General features: G+C 38.6%; 1 protein-coding gene across 7 annotated transcripts in view; it reads right to left on the reverse strand.

Annotated features, from left to right (window-relative positions):
- The window catches only part of SLC17A1 (solute carrier family 17 member 1), a 63,250-nt gene extending 56,365 nt beyond the window's left edge, over positions 1-6,885 (reverse strand). For 6 of the 7 annotated variants that reach the window (XM_050788224.1, XM_050788227.1, XM_050788225.1 and 3 more), the window contains exons 1-2: positions 6,765-6,885; positions 1,251-1,423 (exon numbers count right to left, since the gene is read on the reverse strand). In XM_050788224.1, the coding sequence (XP_050644181.1) occupies positions 1,251-1,423; positions 6,765-6,870 (279 nt within the window). In that variant the 5' untranslated portion in view covers positions 6,871-6,885. Of the gene's footprint in view, positions 1-1,250; positions 1,424-5,291; positions 5,376-6,764 lie in introns of all 7 variants that reach the window. The other variant, XM_050788230.1, reaches the window with a different exon arrangement.
- Positions 6,886-18,880: the final 11,995 nt, after the last annotated feature.

Here is an 18,880-nt window from a genome sequence, read left to right on the forward strand (position 1 = left end):
TAAAGTGATTATCAATATAGTTGGATTAAAATCTACCATCTTTTAACATTTCTTTTATGATAAGCCTGCTGACAGTAAATTCATATATATGGAGGGAAAATTGAAGGACAAAAATTGAAAGACAATAAAGGCTTTTTCAAGTTACAGCTACAGCTTGAAATTTTATAGTCTTTCAATTTGGTCAATAATTTTATTGAATACAGAATTCTAGGTTGGCAGGGGTTTTCTTTCTTTCAACACATTAAAAAGTTCACTTTTCTCTCCTTGTTTGCATGGTTTCTGATGAGAAGTCTGCTGTAATTCTTATACTTGTTCCTCTGTAGGTATTTTCTTCCTCTGGTTTTATTGAAATGTTCTTTTTGTCTTGGTCTTCTGAAATTCAAATATGGTATGCCTAGGTGGCTTTTCTTTGTTTTTCTTTTTGCTATTTATCTTGTTAGGTGTTCTCTGAGCTTCTTGGATCTGTGGTTTGATGTCTGTCGTTAATTATGGAAAGTTCTCAGCCATTTTTTAAAAAAAATATTTCTTGTTTCTTATTCTCTCTAGCATTCTGGTCATATACATGTTACACCATTTGATACTGTCTACAATTTGGGAATGACCTGCTAATTTTTTTTTCATTCTCTTTCTCTTTGCATTTCAACTTCAGAAGTTTCTATTGATCTATGTTCATGTTCACTAATTCTGTCCTCAGTGGTGTGGAGTCTACTGACGAGCCCCTCAAAAGCATTCTTTGATATAGTTTCCTTGATTTCTAGTTTTTCTTTCTTAACTCTTTTTATAGTTTCCATCTTTTTACTGACATTACCTATCTTGTTTTTATTTTTTCCTGCATCTACATCTTCTGGCAGATAACAACTGATTATCTTCCAGAAATGAAATTAATGAAACATTTAAATATCCTGCATGTCAAAAACTTAAAAAACGTAATGTGTCTTCACCTACCACTTCTGGTTTAAAATGCTTTCCTTTTTTTTTTCTCTTGTCCAAATTTCTAGATTGTAAAGAAACCCTAACTCTAGGGTTTTATTCTCCCTCACATAGAAGGATTTACACAACGAGCCCTTCAGAAGTATTGAGGCATACTTTAATCATGGAGCATTTTATTTAGGTCACTCCTGGCAAGGTAGATGAAGACTTGAGCTTCTTTTTCAATTATATTATCATATCAATACAATTCCATCTCTACACAAATTAGTTAGCAAGACAGGCTTTTAAACATTTGACTGTGGAGAAAATTATTGATATACCTTTATATTATCCAGGAGCTTCTTTGTGGAGGTGTTGGGCAAACCATGTGGATCTGTGCTATTCACCATGACTACCATTGTGAGGTTCAGGCATGTGCGCTGTGCTGTTGTTATAACATTACAACAGTGCACAAGGAAAGACAATCCATAGCGAAAGGAACAGAAACCTGGAACTACAAAGTAAAACAGAAAGTCTCAATTGTTGACACAGCTGAGATAAAAGCATACTTTAAGTATATGAGGGACATTCAGAAATTTGGACCCCTAAATATTAATTTAAAATTTTATTGTACTTAATGACCTTTGATAATTATTATATAATAGGAAGATGTGAGACTGATATAATAGTACCATATTCTCCTTAAATTATAACGCCAACTAGAAATTCCAAGAAAATTAAGCCAATCTTTAAAGTTCTTTGGCTCATGTCTATTTTTTAAAAGACCTTTTATAAACACCCTGTGTTACTCTTGGATATAAGTCCCCTTCATAACAACAAAGACATTTTCTGTCAAGAAAACTATTCCTTTTCCAACATTTTAAAAATACACTGGTTGAAACACTCATATATGCCCAATGTGGAGAAAAATGGCATTTAAAAAAATGTAATTTCTTATTGATATAAGCTAGAGTAATCAGTAGGTGTACAGCCAAACAAGTTCATTGATGGAAGAAAGTAGGGAGTCTGGAAACAGATACGTATATATGGTTAACTTTTAAAAAATAAATGTACTAATGCAATTCATTGGAGGAAAGTAAAGTCTTTTTCAACAAATGGCATTTTTTTTTTCCAAGAGAAATATAGGTGTATGTCTACAAAACAACATGTACAGAAATGTTTATAGCAGCTTTATTCAAAATAGCAGAATGTTTGGAAAGAATGGACATATCATGGTATTTTAATACAATGCATATTACTCAGAAATAAAAGGAAGGAACTACTTATACACAACAATTTGGATAAATCTGGATGAATTTCAACAAAAATACGTTCAGTTAAAGAAGCTAGACACCAGACAGTATATATTACAGGAATCTAGTTTTATGAAGTTCAAAAACAGCAAAATTAATCAGTATGGCCCCCTCCATCTCCAAAATCAGCAATGGGAATCTACTTTATGTTGAATCTCTCTCGTTCTTTGAATCTAACTACTCTGTCTTTGACCAGTACAACCAGATTTAAAGGGCTCATGTGATTAGATCTCTCCTAACTGCATAATTTCCCTATTTAAGATTAACTGATTTGGGACCATAATGACATCTGCAAAACCCCTTGAAGCAGCACCTAGCTTAATGTTTGCTTAAATAACTGGGAGAAAGTGTGTATACACCAGGGACTGGGAATCTTGAAAGTAAATGTAGAATTCTGCCTACTGCAGTCCACCATCTGGCTCTTAAAGACTCATGTTCATTTCACATGCAAAATATATTCACCCATTTCAAGCTTCCCAAAGTCTTCGTTTTATTACCTTATCAGCTCAAGTTCAAAACCTCATCAAAATCTCATAGCACAGTCCAAATTCTCATCATCTAAATCAGGTGTGGAAGAGGCGCCTATGATTAATCCATCCTTGGGCACAATTTCTCTCTGTGGGCTTGTGAAACTAAAGAGAAGAGTTATATGCCCCTAACACTTTTACCACGTAATGGTGGAACAGGCGTGGGATAAAGCTATAGACATTCCAGTTCCAAGGCGGGAAAATAGAAGCGAAAAGGAGTCATCGATCCATAAAGGTTCTGAAGTTCAGCCAGGCCAATGTTGGAATTTTTATGAGGCCTGGAGATAATTCTTGTGGCTCTTGGCTGGGCTCTGGGCTCTGGGCTCTGGGCTGTATCCTCTGTGATCATTTTTCCACCCAAAAATACAACAGGGGCCAGGGAGCTTGGGGGCCATCTTGGAGTTCTGTCTACTGCACATTCATAGTTAACTAAGAGTTTTTTATTACAAATAAATATTAACATCATAAATAAATAGATTTTTGTATATCTATTGAGATAATCATACAGTTTTCCTCTTTCAATTAATTTGTGTGGAGTGACATGTATACATTTTCTAACATTAAGTTACTCTTTCATTTTGAGGATAAACCTGACTTAGTGTGGTGGTTGCTTTTTTAATGGTTTTATAAATTCTTAGACTTGTTTTGTTCTGTTAATATTTTATTTAGGATTTGGTATCTTTATAATTTTCATAGGACTATTTTGCTTTATATGTTGGAAGCTATTTTATTAGATGTATAAATATTTTATATCATCCTATCGAATTGAATTTTATATCATTTTGCAACATTCTTATAGAATCATTTGAACTAGTAAAAGACTGTAAACAAATTAGATGTTTATAAATCAGTGACCATTTAAATAAATTATAATATATCCATCCGTACCAAAGTCATTTGCAGCTATAAAAATGCTGAGGAAAAATCTCTGCCGAAAATTGTGGAATACTCTTTAGGTAAACTGTTAAATGAATAAAAGCATTAGTACCCAACAAATAGTCGGCTAGTTTTCTGGACTAGCCTGAGCTTCCATTGTTAAAAGATAAGAATATTAGATAAAAATATGCTTAAAATAAAACATTTTATTAAAAGCATGGGTGATCTAAGAGGAAAGATGAAATATTCAGGCCAAGGGCTTAGTGAAGATGGGGGCCTCAAAACATAAGTTGAGCATTGAAGTCAGATGTTTCACTGTGGACTTTTGATCTTGGAATTTTGGGCCTTCCATGATATGGGGACAACAAGAATCAAATACAAAGGTCCTAGCAATGTGATAGTATATACTAGGAGACCCTCTCCTAAAATACTTAGATGTCAAAGACTTACATGGTCAATGGAGGATGAACACATTGTCCCTTTACCTTGTCAGTGGACTGCCAAAATAATTTGTGCCATATGAACTTAAGAGCTGAATAGAAGGGGGTAAAAGAATACTCCTGAGAAATTTAATAATCAGTCAACCCTTCCTTTGATTTGCAGCCTAAACTCATTATCTTAGGGAAGTGAATGGATCTAGAAAGCCATCAGAAACTTTGTAAACACCCCTGCAGGAGAGAAAAAAGTCTCAACATGGTAAAGGCAAAGTCACTGTCACCACGTCAGAGAAGGGCTCATTGTCTTGGCCATTTAGGGGTACCCTTTTGAGTTTTACTCATTTCTCTCCTCCACATTGCTCCAGAAAGTCCATGAATTATATCTAAACAAGTTTTAAGTTAAAAAGAAGACCACCGGGGTATTTCTAAAGTGTTTGGGATTGAGTAATAGTAAGAATACTGCATATCAAACTCATGGAGAGAGCAAAATGTGAATCTGTTAATATATTTATCAAAAAAGAAAGAATTTAAAAAATTGGAAACTGAACAAAGGAACAAACCCAAAGAGTCTAAAAGGAATTAAATGCATAAGGGCAGAAATGAATGATATTAGAAAAAAAAGTATATACATATATATATATATAAACTTTGAATGCAAATTAAATGGACAACTTAAACAATCAAAATAATTAAATATCAAAGTTGATACAAGAAGAAATATAAAATTTAATATACAGTAACTTTTACATAAGTTGAAAAAGTATACAATCTATTGTTCATCTCCTTTTCTGAGATTTTGTCCCCTATGACATTGACACAACACTTAGCCAATAGCAGTAATCCTCTATTGTTGTCATTCAGCTGTTGATGTCCACGAATGCAGGGACTCAAGAACATTCATCCTGCCTTACTTCCTCTTACAGATGTATCTCTCCTTCTCTTGGAGATGGAACCAAAATAGCCCAGATTTTTCTGATATTTTCCACTAAATGATAAACTGACAAGTGTACAAAAATGAAAATAAAGTGTGAGCCACCAGAGTATATAGAATCTTTTTATTTAGGGCTTTTCTGGTGGGAAACCATAGTAGGACTGGTTTCTTCTACCTTCTTTCCTGAACATTTTTAAGACCCCATATGTATTTCACAAAAATATTCCTCCACATGGAATCTATGATGTAATATTTAAGAAGCAGAAAGCCTATTTAATGGAACAGAATAAAGTGCTACCTTTTTTGCGAGGCAACTGGTTATCCATTTGCATACACGACTGAAGTTGCTTCTCTTCTTGCTAAAGGGTTTGGCCTCCACCCACTGTGAGCGCAAAACACGTTGATGTCAGCATCATGTAGAGAGGCAACTGACCAAACACTACCCAGTTCTCCTCTCTGATTTAAAACTGCTTCCAAGGATAACTTGCTCCATCACAGCAGTGCCCATTCACCTCCATTATGTGCTTCCCTTGATATTTATTTTACTTTTGTGATTGCTTTGGTTGATTAAAAATATATGGAAGACCTGAAAACTGCAGAGAACAAACAAATAACCCTGCCAATCCAGATTTCTAAATCCATGATAATATTCCTCCAAAGTGAGAAATGGAAAGAATTCATTGCCAGTAGACCTGCTCTACAAGGAACATTAAAAGAAGCCTTTCAGGCAGAAGGAGATTGCTATAGGTCAGAAACTTGGCAGTACAAAAAGAAAGGAAGAATGTCAGAAAAGGAGTAAGAAAAGGTAAAACAAATTCCTTTTTTCCCCTTGTATCTTAATAGAGCTGAAAGATACTATCTGCTTACTGATACCACCAACTCAAGCAGAGGCTAATCATTCGTAATACTTCCACTGTCCATATCTTCAATTTCCGTGGATAGAGCAGCCACTGCTGCAAAGTTTTATGGCAGGAAGTACTGTGGATGAATCAGAGTGGAGCCGTCTCCTATCAGGCAACCCCTTACCATCAGAATTCAGCACCAATATGTGCTGGGCAGCTTAGACCTCAGGATTTTACCATATCAGATTATATGATACCTAGTGCCCCAAAGATACCTAAGTCCTGAGATTGGATTTGTAAAGTATTTTTGAATAAGCAATTTGCCAACCATCATTATCACACACTGGAACCTCTTCTGGGCCTGCTGTTTATTTCAATACATATATACATACACACCAAGCGCGCACACAAACCACCCATACGTATGCATCACATACATACATACAACATAAACACATGGTACAAACTCCCCTTATGTTCTGCACACATACACTCCAGACACATAGCAAACCAAACTTATAAACACGTTACAATACTGCATCTGCAAAATGGAAGTACAAACTAAAAACACCACACACATAACCACATGCACACACAAACCATAGGCACATAGGCACCAGGCACACACAGTGTGCCACACACATTACAGACACAGCACACCACAGCTATACAAGCATCATACACTGTACAACACACACTTCTGTTTTCTTGTGTCCCTGTGAACCTCACACTGATTGCTAAAAATATGTTCTTTTTTCTCTTGTGAAAAGCCTCAGAAGATAGGGCATATTCCACCCCTCCCCAAATTTTCCCCTATTGCTAAGTACTTTCAATAATATCTTTGCCAGGGAATGCCCCCTTATGGCCCTCTGGGGAATCAACTGATTGTTCATTTCATTTAATGAGCCCCTTATAAGAGTGAGACTAACCTGATTCGGAACAAAAAGTGATTTCTTCTTCCTCTGTGAAGACTTTTCTCTCAACTTTACACAATATTGACTTTCTGGGATTACCAAGTTTAGCCCCATAAATCATTCACCAAATCTTTTGACATCGCTGTGTCAAAGTTAAAAGCTTAATTTTTAACTTTACTTTTACCTTTTCCTTAAAGCTTCATGGAAGGTTGGAAGGTGTGTGGGTCAAAATCATCCAGTGGACCAGAAATCTGGGAATCTGCCAGTAAGTTCATGGCATAATAAGCAGACACCCTTAGTCTCTCTCCCTGCCCAGGAGATAAAGCTTGGCTGTCATAAGTGCTCTCAAGATTTCTCTATTAAAGATGGCTCTGGGTATTCAATGCTGTTCTCACAGGAATGTTGTGGCTTTCTAAATGCCCCATAAATGCCCTATTAAATTTTTACTCTTAATTCCCTTCCTTTCTTCTTCCTTTTCTCCCTTTTTTCTTTCTTCCTTCTCTTTCCCTTCTTCCTTCTCCCTCCTTCCTTCCTTCCTTCCCCTCCTTCCCTCACCCTGTCTCCTCCACACTCTTCTCTAAACGGTCCATCTGTCTGACATTCGGCATACTCAGAAAGAGGTACATTTTATTGAGGCATGTCCTCTGGAAGGTGTGGCTTCTCTCATGGCTCTTCCTGCAATTACTGTAGGTTCTGGTTCAGCCACTTGGTTATAGTAATATCCAGAAACATTAAAAAAAAAAATAGAGAGACAGGATCTCACTCTGTCACCCGGGCTGGAGTGCTATGGTGCAATTATAGCTCAGTGCGACTTGAACTCCTGAGCTCAAGGGATCCTTCCACTTCAGCCCCGAGTAGCTGGGATTACAGGTATGCAACACTGTACCCAGCTAATTGGTAGAGACAAGGTCTTGCTGTGTTGCCCAGACTGATTTCAAACTTCTTGCCTCAAGCAATCCTCGTGCCTTGGCCTCCCGAGTGTTGGAATGACAGGTGTGAGCCACCATGCCTGTCCCCTAATACTTTTAATGTAGAACTCTTCGAAGGTAATCTATTAATGACTTAAACATATCCAAGCACGAAAATCAGGGATTTTGCATTATAGATAATTTATTTCATGCTTAACAAATATTTTTAATTTTTTTAATCATGTTTTTAAAGTGCTCATTAAATGTTTGGCACATAGCGGATGCTCTGTAAATTGAACCAGTTATTTTTTTCCTCTAAAGAAATGTTGTAAATCTTTAACCCCTTTTCCCAGGAGACTTTGATGTTGTTATTGAGTTGGATTTTTTCTTTTTCAGAAGTCCAGATTCTGCTGGTCCTCTTCTGTATGTTGCAGAATTTTTGTACTGTCTGTTCTGTTTCATGCTTGGCAATTTCTGGCATTTTCTGAAAGAGGAGCCCTTTTAGTGATTGAAACCCCTAGGTCAGCAGTTGTTCAATGTCCATGTGTTAAATAATAACACTCCCATCTGCCATCAATATGGCAGTTCTGGTACTGATTCCCTGAAGGAGAACCATCTTTCTGTTTGCTGGCCCCAAAGCTTTCTGCTGATCTGTGAGATTCTTTGAAATTGTTTCTTTTGGATTCTGTGTTTTATGTATTAAGTTTTAAAATTTATCATCTTATTATGGAAATGTTTAAGCATACAAAAAAGTAGATGAGTTTAAGATAACTGTGTACATATTCACCCACTTCAATAATTATCAATATTTGGCCATTTGAGTTTTCATTTAGTCATTTGAATGTTATCAGCAACATTCAATGGTTGTTTTTTGTAGCATTTTAAAGCAAATCTCAGGCATTATGTCATTTCTTCTGTAAAACATTCAGCATGGCTATCTAATTCATTAGAACTTTAAAAAATATAACTAACATGCTATCAGCACATCTAGTAAATAAACAATAATCCCTTAACATCACCTAATATCCAACCATTATGACAATTTTCCCAATTACTTCAAAGTTGTGTCCTTTATATTTGCTTGATTTAAGAAAGGATTTGAATAGGATCCACATAATGGTGCTTAATTGTTAAGGCTCTTATGTCTCTTATTTTATAAGAATCCCCTCTCCCAGTTTACATTTGCCATTACTTAAAAACAACAACAATAAAACAGGATCCCTTGCAGAATGTCTCTCATAATTGGTTTGGCTAATAGTTCCCTTTTAGGATCATTTGATGTATTTTTGTATTTCCTTACATTCCGCAAACTGTGAGGTATATACAGAGGCTTGGTTAGATTCAGCACAAAAACACTTCACTGGGATATGGGATGATACAGGGTACTATCGCACCCTGTTGGGAGGCACATAATAGCAGGTTGTCTCACTTTTAGGGGTGGTAAGATTAATCAGTAGTTTCAGATATTCTTAGCCTGACTTACTCATTAACAAAGTTTTCATCAACCTTTCACCTATGGCTTTTAACTACAGTTAGTAAATGTTGCCTAGATCCATCATTTGCTTAGAAGTTATGAAATGGTGATTTTCTAATTCTATCATGTCTCCTTCATTTACGAGCTAGAATATTTTTATAAAAAAGGAAATTTACTTTATCAAACATTTGGTAAGCTGGGAATACAGATTTAATAGGAAAGTTACCATAGTCACTTGATAAAGTTCTGGAATAACTTAGTGTCTTAGCAAAAATGACCAAGTACTATTATGACCTCATGGATTTTATTTGATGTTTTGCAATCTATTGCAGTTCTTATTCCTTTTTGATGCTACAGTTCTTCCTTCTTTGGCCAGTGGGAGTCCCTTCAAGCTGGTTTCCATGTCATTATGATATGACTCTTGTGGTCTTGAATAGCTTCCTTGTCTTCCAACACACAAAAAACTTTCCAGCTTCCTCTTATATATTTTCTATTCTCAGATCTGGGCTTTCTCAGGAAGTGCGGGGTCCTTTCAGCAGGAAGTAACGTTTAGAGACCACACTCTGCACACTAAGTGCTCATTGTTCCTGGGTTTCGCTGCTTTTCGAAGTTTTCAGTGGAAGAACTTGAAAAAGGTATTTTTTTAAAGAAATTATAATATTTTCCTTATATTTCTAATTCAAATTTAGGATTAGGGTTATTCTCAAAATTCCTTTGATTTTATAGTCTCACATATTTCTCTTTTGTTGGCTATCTTTGTTCCCAATGAATACACTTTTTTGCTTTATTGTAGCATGCCTACGTTAACATGAAAATAATACTAATAGTATTGCCAAAATAAAATGCTGCCTTCCCCAGAAACAGATCCTGAGATGAAGATTAATGTTAAAGTGATATAATCATATTTTCAGGGAAAAAAACCAACAACAAAAATAGTAAGGAGGTTGGGAAGTGGGCAGGGAAAGAAAGGAGACCAAACAAGGGTACGAAAACAAGCCAAGTCTGGAGGAAGGTAATTTTGGACTAATGCTACAAGAGAGCAGTGGGAACAGTGTATTCTGCACCTCAGATTTGTCCTAACCAAAGGTACAGAAGTTAGAGTATTTATATGCCCGTACCCATCAGTGGTTGGCTCCAGGGTGTCAGGTTTTGAAGGGAAGGCAAGGGTTAAAGAAAGACAGAGAGAGAGAGAGAGAGAGAGAGAGAGAGTGGCTTAACAGCAAATGCAGGCTTTATGTCCAGCATTAGACTTACAGAGGCGGGAGACCAGCTTAACGCCAGGGCCCACTGCTGCTTAAAGGCTGGGGCAATTTATAGGTCAGGGCAGGAGGGATCTGGCGCGGGCATGGCCTGCTGCCTGGGAAAATGTTGATTACGTGTTCCCAGGATGAGGCCGTTCTAGCCCTTGTTCTGGCTGAATGTAGTGTTCCTTGCACTTTTGCACTTTCTCCCAGCAGAATATAAGAGGCAGGCTGTTTCTTATGGCCCAAACCCCTGTGGAATGTTTCACTTTCCAAGGTCTGAGAAATGGCGGTGGGGGAGGCTTACAAAGTGCTGTAGTGTGGACTAACATTCTTGCCTTCTACTTTAATGTAAAAGGAAAAGGGGTGTTGTTGACTATCTGGCTGCTTCTTGCTGAATAGGGGCTCTGTTATCAGGGTTGGGGTTTTGCAGTAGTGGGTGTCTGACTTCGGAGTTGTTTTCCTGGAGGCACTGATACCAAACTTGGTGGAGGAGAAGGATGGCATCAGTGGGTGTCTGGGTGGTTGCCTGGACAAGGGAGTTCAGCCTTCGGGAGATAAAGCAGGATATGGAGGTGAGTACACATGGACCAATTGTTCGTATTTGGAGGAGGAAGATTAGGGGCCCTAAGAAAGGGGTTACCCAAGGCATACACTTTAGGAAGGATGACCTGTGCTACCAAGAGTTAGTGGCTTGATGTTGGATTTCTGTAGCCCTGTTGTGGAGCCCATGGGCTTCGTCGCGAACAATGCCAGATTCATTAACATTAAAAAGCATTCTTCTTGGAGATATACACATGTGCCCACCTTTTCAGTGGTTAGCAGGTCTAGGACCCTTTGGCTTTGGAGAATGACTCCCACAAAAGAGTTTATCTGCCTTTGGAGGCTTATAATGGAAGTATGCATGTCCTCTAAGGTACTATAGAGGTTTGTTTTTTTTTTAAATATAGGGAAGTTGAGGTTGATATACTTGCTATTCCAGTGCCAAGTGCATCAGAGATGCTTAATCCTGTTACCAGAGGAATGAGATGTAGAGTCCACTTAGTGAGTGTGGAGGAAGATGAGACGGAAGCTACCAAAGGAACCTGGATGGTCTGGTTGTTTGGCAAAATGCTAATGTTTGGAGATTGTAACCAGGGTGTACGTTCTTGACCAAATTGCTGGCAAGCAAAGCTAAGAGTTTGTGCCATACGGAAAGAAAAGACCGGGGGTTGAGAGGCAAAAGTTGTAGGTGAATGTAGCGAGCTACAAGTAGATGGGGGTTGAATCCTGGACAAACTTTTTGTTCCAAAATTTTGTTTCTCCCGGCTGAATAGCTATTAGCAAGGGAAGCCCCTGTGAGGGTCTGATAGGGAATGTTGGTGGGGGAGAAGGTGAAGGCTGTTTGGTTTTGGAGAGAGAGAGAGAAATGGGTTTTAGTTAATTCATAGCCATTGTGGCCCCGATGGGACAGAAATATATAGATACAGAAATTATGTGTGCATTTTTTTCCAGGGAGCACCCTTGGGTTGGATACATGAAAAGCTGGGCCAGCAGAGAGGGGAGGGGTTGGTAAGAGGTGTTTTATGGAATCGGGCTTGTAACATGTTTAGTTTAGAGGTTATGAGGTGAGGGACGGTGACAACTCTGTGTGTGATGATGTGGGTGGATTTGATAGTTTGGAGGGAAAGGTATTTAGCTGAGAAAGAGTATAAACAGGTTTCAGGAATGGTCTGGCTGAGTGGGTAAGATGCAGGTTTATTTTGGACCAGGGTTATGTAGTTAGGTTAACAGAAAGGGTAGTGAACTGCTGGATTTTTGTGGACTAACAAATTTAACAGTTGGAAGAAAGAGGGGTGTGTGACTGATTTAAGAGGCAATGTGTGAGGTTGACGACAGGGGCCTGACTGCCAGAGGTTGGGGGTGGGGACTTAAGAGTACCCCACAGACAAAGAAGACGAAAGGAGAAAAAGGAGATTTGAAAAGGAGTGAATATTCCAAAGGCCCCCGGATTAATGTGAGAAATTGGAGTTGACTATTCAGGGACCTGGGGAGGAAATATCAGGAGGTATCTGAAACAAGATGTGAGATAAAAGATTTACAATTGGAGGTGGAGGGTGTAATGGACTAGGGCCTTCTGGATTGGCAACTTCGGGAATTTTTGTTAAGTGCAGTGAGGTTGGTCCTGTGAGGGAGGAAGAATATTTTGGGGGCGAGGAAATTCCTGAATGTGGATCTGGTGCTCTTTTTAGTTGGGAATGGTGTGTCCAGTGTGGAAAGGATGTTAGCTTTACCTCTGTGGGAGGAGCTTGGAAAACCTGGTGAGGGCCCAACCACTTAGGTTGGAGAGGGGCGGAGGAGTCTGCCATCCAGACCCAGTCCCCTGGTTGTAAGGACAGGGAAGAGTGTTTTGAGGATGGACTTTCAGGCTGGGGCAAGTAAGCGTTAGCGTACTGTCTTATTAGATGTGTGATATATATTCCCTCTAAAACTTGACGAGGTTTACACCTTTTTTTTTTGTTTTGCCAAGTTTCGTGATTCTTTCTTAGTGGTAGCAGTTTCAAGATATAACTTGTCCTTTACCTTGGAGATGATACTCTGGCATATTCAAGATTACTGGAGCCCTGAAAACTTCACTTACATGACTAGTTCCTGACACTTTGTAGGTTTTCTCTCCCCTCCCTTGGGAGTGTATATATTTTTACAGGGCATCCAGAGTCCTTGTTCCTTCTTGCTATTCAGCTCTAGTTAACGTAATTGCATGCTTATAGTGAAACAATGTGATGTTGCAGATAATCAAGATCCTTTCAGATTATGTTGTCAAAGAAGCTGGCGAGTTAACATATTCCTTGACAAAACTGTGAAAGAAGTACTATTGTCTATCCCAGGTTAATGCAAACTACTTATAATCCTCCTTTCCAATGGCACTTCCAAAGAACACACTCGCCATATCAATACCTGTATAAGAAGTAACAGAGCCTCTGTTGATGCATTCCATCTGGCACACCATATACAATTAAGACTACCACTGGATCCCATCTGTGGTGGTCCTCCACCATCTGCCACAATCTATTTATTCTGGGGCTACATTGGTGAGTTGAATGGGAATACAACAGAGATCATTACTCTAGCATCTTCTATGTCTTTACAAATGGCATTACTGTCTGCTATTCCACCTGGGATGTGGTATTGTATCTGAATTACTAATTCAGCAGGAGTGAACTGTTTTTGAGCATTTTCATGTAAGCTTCAATGATATTAAATCCTGAGTCACAGCACTGTGCCCTCATATTAACAAGATCTCCTTTTCTGGACTTACCTTCTGCCCCCAGTACCCTGGTCTCATATTCTAGGCATGCCCTTCTTGTCCCTTCCACTTTAGCAGGGCCAGTACTACACTATTTGGATCATCCTAAGACCTGACCTAGCTATTTGTCAAGTATTCAGGTTTACTATTTGTTAAGGTATTAGAGAACGTGAGGATAGAATTTGACTAAGCAAGTATTGTCTTGCAAGGTATTTGTATCAGCTGTGTTTTCTGCATGGGGATCTTCAGGAAAAGGGATGTTGCCATCCCCCAGCATGGGGTACTGGGATAAAGATACCAATAAATTTCAGAGTAAATTTCAGGCCTTGACTTTAGCATGAGACTTCCCAGGACTTGACTTTAGCGTAAAGTCGAGTGTTTGTCTTTGCGTTTTCTGCTACTCTGACAATCGAATCCTGAGTCCCATCTTAAGAACATTGCTATTGGAACATTGCTCCCTCTGCTATTGGAGATCAGGATATCTTTAAATGCTGCCAGGGAGATTTTCTGACTTTCACACCATACTCTGATGTAACTGGCCATCTTAAGTACATCGGTGATCATGACCACCATCAAACAGCCAACTTCAAAGTTGTTCTAATTGCCATTTCCACACATTTCTCAAACACTAGAGGTATTGACCAAGCCAGTACCTTCCCTTACACCTGTATCCCATCTTTCATTCCAATGTACAACAGGACAGAATCAGCAATTGTAATGCTACAGCAGGCCCAGATTATCACCAATGCTTTTACAAACATCAAGGGGGTCCCTGGGCCACCTGGCTTGTCAGTGATACAACTCTGGAAGTTATTATAAGAATCTGCATCCTAGGTCTTCTTGTGGAAACAACTGGTTTAGGTCAGATTCTTTAGAAGCAGACCCTGAGATGAGGATTCCTGTAAAAATGATTTATTAGGATATCTTTCCAGGAAAACTTGACTAAGGAGAGCATAAGTAGATCTGGAAAGGATGTAAAGTAGGGTCCAGTTCAATTCTTAGGGGATTTGGGAGATAGTGTGGACCTTGCTTGCCAAGCAGAAGCAAAGGGAGATGGAGCATTTATATCTGTGTAGTGATGCTTTGACTAAGAACTATTCCCAGGCAGGCACAAATTCCCAGGCACATCCAGGTTGGCAGGCAAAACCAGCTCCTGCAGCCTGAGGGAGCCCTCTAACAGAAAAAACAGGTTCCAGGTGTTGGGAATGAAAACTCATCAGGAGCTGGTATGCAGCAAAATGGTAAAGAGAACTTACGGGATATGGGTGGAATATTGAGTGTTTGCTATAATGACTGAATGCAACTATTTTTAATTTTTGATGGAAAAGAACCTCTAGATTGTTTTATTTCTGCACTTCTGCACATATGCTCAACATATAGTTAATGACTGAACCTAAGCTGTTTTCATTGCTAATATTCAATAACATCTATACATGCCTGGCGTATAGAGAAGTCTAGTAGAGTTGGAGTCACTAGGAACTTCTTCATTAGTGACTAGAGAGTCCCTGGGAATGAGGAAAATCCCTAAGAAACTTATCCAAAGCAATAATGGAGTCAGGCACACAATGTCAGAATTAGCGATCTGGTAACAATGGTTCGGTAAATAGAAAAGAGACGCAATTAATGGAAGAGTAAAAGTGAGTGTACGTTCAGACTCTAGAATCTCACGGAAGAGAGTGGCTGGTGGGTAAGAACTAAAGGATTGGCTTTACCAAAAACCTCTCCAAGACATTGTAGACAAAGCAGTTCTGCTTGGAAACTCATGCAGTGAATTGGAGTGAGACATTTGGAAGATGCCAGTACTTCAATTTAGTTCACCAGATATTTATTAAGTAGTGACACTGAGGGCTCAAAAAAGCATGGCTCAGCCTTGAAACATCACGAGTTTCAGCTCATTGACAAGGTTAAAGATCTTTCATTTGCATGGACCATTTCTAAAGTCCTGGCGGGGAAGAGGGCACTAGTAACATGTTCATATAGTCTCATATTTTTGAAAATTTCTAGAAGTAAGCTATTTTAACCACAATTGTTTAAAATTACTATCTCCATCCTATTGTTACTACGTTAATGAAATTGCTCTTGGCATTTTTTGATATGGTGAAGGGAAGGCTGCAGTGGGAATGTATTTTGCTGGACTAAAATTTGGGATACATTTATGTGGCTTGGGTTGATAATGGGCATAGTCACATTATTGCTAGCTACCTTGGTATAGAAACAGCTTCCTGGAATACTTAAATCATCCACTGTGCCTGTGTAATGGGATATCCAAATAATGGAAAAGAGTAAGTCACGTGAACATATTGGTAGTGGTTTGAAACTTCATGTTGACTTGACACACAATCTTGACATTGCAACGGCAGCACAAAACTCATAAAAACAAGTCCTTCGTTAGGATTCCCAGAAATATTTGAGCTTCATTGGAGACTGAAGATTTGATAGAAGCAAACTGTGACTGAAGTCACACAAAGACAATTCTTCCCCCTATAAATGTGAATCATTACCCCATCCCTGTCCGAGGTTGATGTTGCCTGGGGAAACAAAGGTTTCACAATTCATGTCATTGTCTTTGAATATCACCTAAAAATTTCCTATCTTAATAAAAGAGCTCACTGATTTTACCTTTAAACAGTTCACTCTCAGTATCATGTGAATTATACCTATTTAAAAATTCACACTAAAAACGAAAGACATAGTACTAGAGGCTGTGTATATGCTTAGTAATGAATTTTTTAACATGAGGTCACAAGGGAGATTGGAGTGTATGGATAAAAGCAAGAATACAGAAAAGAATACCAAGCAGAAATTCATCCTAAGTTGGTGCATCTCTGGTCATATGTGTGCTCAAGCAGGGAGGCCAGGTAACTGGATCTTTAATAGAAGAAACTGGTCACTTCTGGACAAACAACTCAAAATGCAGAATTTGAAATGTGATGAAGGTGAGCACATATGAAGAGCAAAAGAGGAACAGTCCTTTGCCGTTTGTTAGAACAGCAATGAGGTGAGACCCACACTTCGAGAGGAGAACTTTCTCACGATGTTGACTCAGACCTTGATGGCTGACCCTTAAGTGCCCTCCTACCTTCAGGATTCTACATTCTGATGGTGAAATACCAACTAATGAAATATCCCTCTCTGCTATATGCCTATCTCCCTTTATCAATGTGAAAATAGTTCTCTTACTTTCTCTACCCTCACTCACCAACTGCAAACTGACCTGTACACTCATCTCTCTGCTAAACGTACCCTGAAAAAGCTACTAAGAATTCCAATCACAAGGTGACTAAGTTCCTTTTCTGACCTCATCTGCTTGAGCTTCTTCACTACACTTGTTACTGCTCATCAGCAGTCTTTCTTAAAAGGCCATGCCCATGAGTTTTCAGTGAGAGTTCTACTCTCCTGTTATTCTGTTATGTGTGGGCATTTGTTTTTTTTGGCCCTCCTTAGATGTTGGCATTCTGTCTTGGCTTGTGATTTTCCATCAACAGGCTCTTCTTGAGCCATTTGGTCTAAACTCAGGTCTTCAGTACTGAACATCTGCATTTTTCTCCTTTATCTTCTTCTCCATTTCACTCTCATAGTTTCTATAAGTTTCAGATTAATGATCTGGCCCCTTGTTGAGCTTGCTGTTATGACTTGAATTATGTTCCCCCAAAAGATGTTGAAGTCATAATACTCAGTATCTGTGAATGTGACTGTATTTGAAAATAGGGCCTTTGCAGATGGTCAAGTTAAGATGATGTCATTAGAGTAGGCCCTGATGCAATATGACTGATGTCCTTATAAAAACAGAACATTTGGACACAAAGACAGATGTGTACCAAGAAGAGATGACGTGAGGACTCAGGGAGAAGGTCATCTACAAGCCAAAAAATGCCTGAGACTACTAGAAGCTAAAAGAATAAAAAAGGCACAGAACACATTCTTCCTTATAGCCTTTAAAAGGAACCAGCCCTGCCAGCACCTTGATTTTGGACTTCTAGAGCTGTAAGACAATAAATTACTTTGAGAAACTTAGTTGGTGGCACTTTGTTAGAGCAGCCCTAGGAAGCTAATACACATGTCCACATGATTATCCCACTATTACCATTAACTCAACATGTCCCAAAGTCAAATCATGATCTTCCCCCTTGAAAAGGTCTCATCTTGCTACATTCCCTGGTTTAGTTGTTCAGACCACTCTCTATTCAGTCTGTCAGGTTAGAGACCCAGGACTCCTTAACACCTTTCTTCTCCTGCATCTAGTCAAATACCATGATCTTTCAGTTCTATCTTATAAACATTCTTCTTGTCTTCATCTCAGCTTTTTCTGCCCTTACCACTGCTGAGGTGAGTTCAGTCCTCAACACTGCTGTGTAGGCCACTGCACAGATGGTCATTTAACTAGTCTTCTTGATTCTGAAATTAGGTCAGAGTGTTCTGTCTAGAGAGAAAATCTGCCCATGTCAGTTTTGCTATGATTTCTATCATACTGCTTATAGGTTATACCTTGAACTCCCTAACACAGCAAACAAGACCTCCTTACTCTGACCACTCCCACTTCCCTAAATCCACTTTCTTTCCTTTCCTAACTGATTATGCAGGCAAGTGATTCCCTTCAGAATCCATCCTGCTTCTTGATTTTATTCTTTTGTGCAAGTTGGGCTCCAGTGTAAAGTATCTTACCACTTGATAAGATTTTACCACCATCCAGTGTAAAATATCTTACCACTTGATAAGATTTTACTGCCACTTGGAATCAGAACTCCTCATCTGGTCTTTCATGATGCCCTACATGTTCCTCTGTTATTGTACCTAAAACAGTGTAGTGCTATCAATTATTGTGTCTGTCCTCCACATTAGGATGGAGAATGACTGCCTCCTTTACTCCAGTGTCCCAAGATTCCAGATTCTGGAACATAACAAGATCTCAGTAAGTGCTGTGTTTATTCAAGCTTGGCCCTCTAAATCTTTCCCTTGATTTTTCACTCAGAACTATTGTCTATCACATTGCCTCTATATGAAATGACTCGATGCCTCTAATCTTTATTCTACACGGTAGAAATCAAAACAGGGGTCAATCCAGACCATGGTCCCCCACCAACACCTACACATTATCATTTTACAAAAATACAAATTCATTCATATTTGAGATTTATAAGTAATTGAACCACTGACTTATTTGGATCCCAGAAGAAGAAAAATGACAGACTTACACTGGGTAATTTGTGAGCATTGTTGAAAAC

This window comes from Macaca thibetana, chromosome 4, assembly GCF_024542745.1.
Source record: "Macaca thibetana thibetana isolate TM-01 chromosome 4, ASM2454274v1, whole genome shotgun sequence".
In the NCBI taxonomy this organism is placed as follows: domain Eukaryota; kingdom Metazoa; phylum Chordata; class Mammalia; order Primates; family Cercopithecidae; genus Macaca; species Macaca thibetana.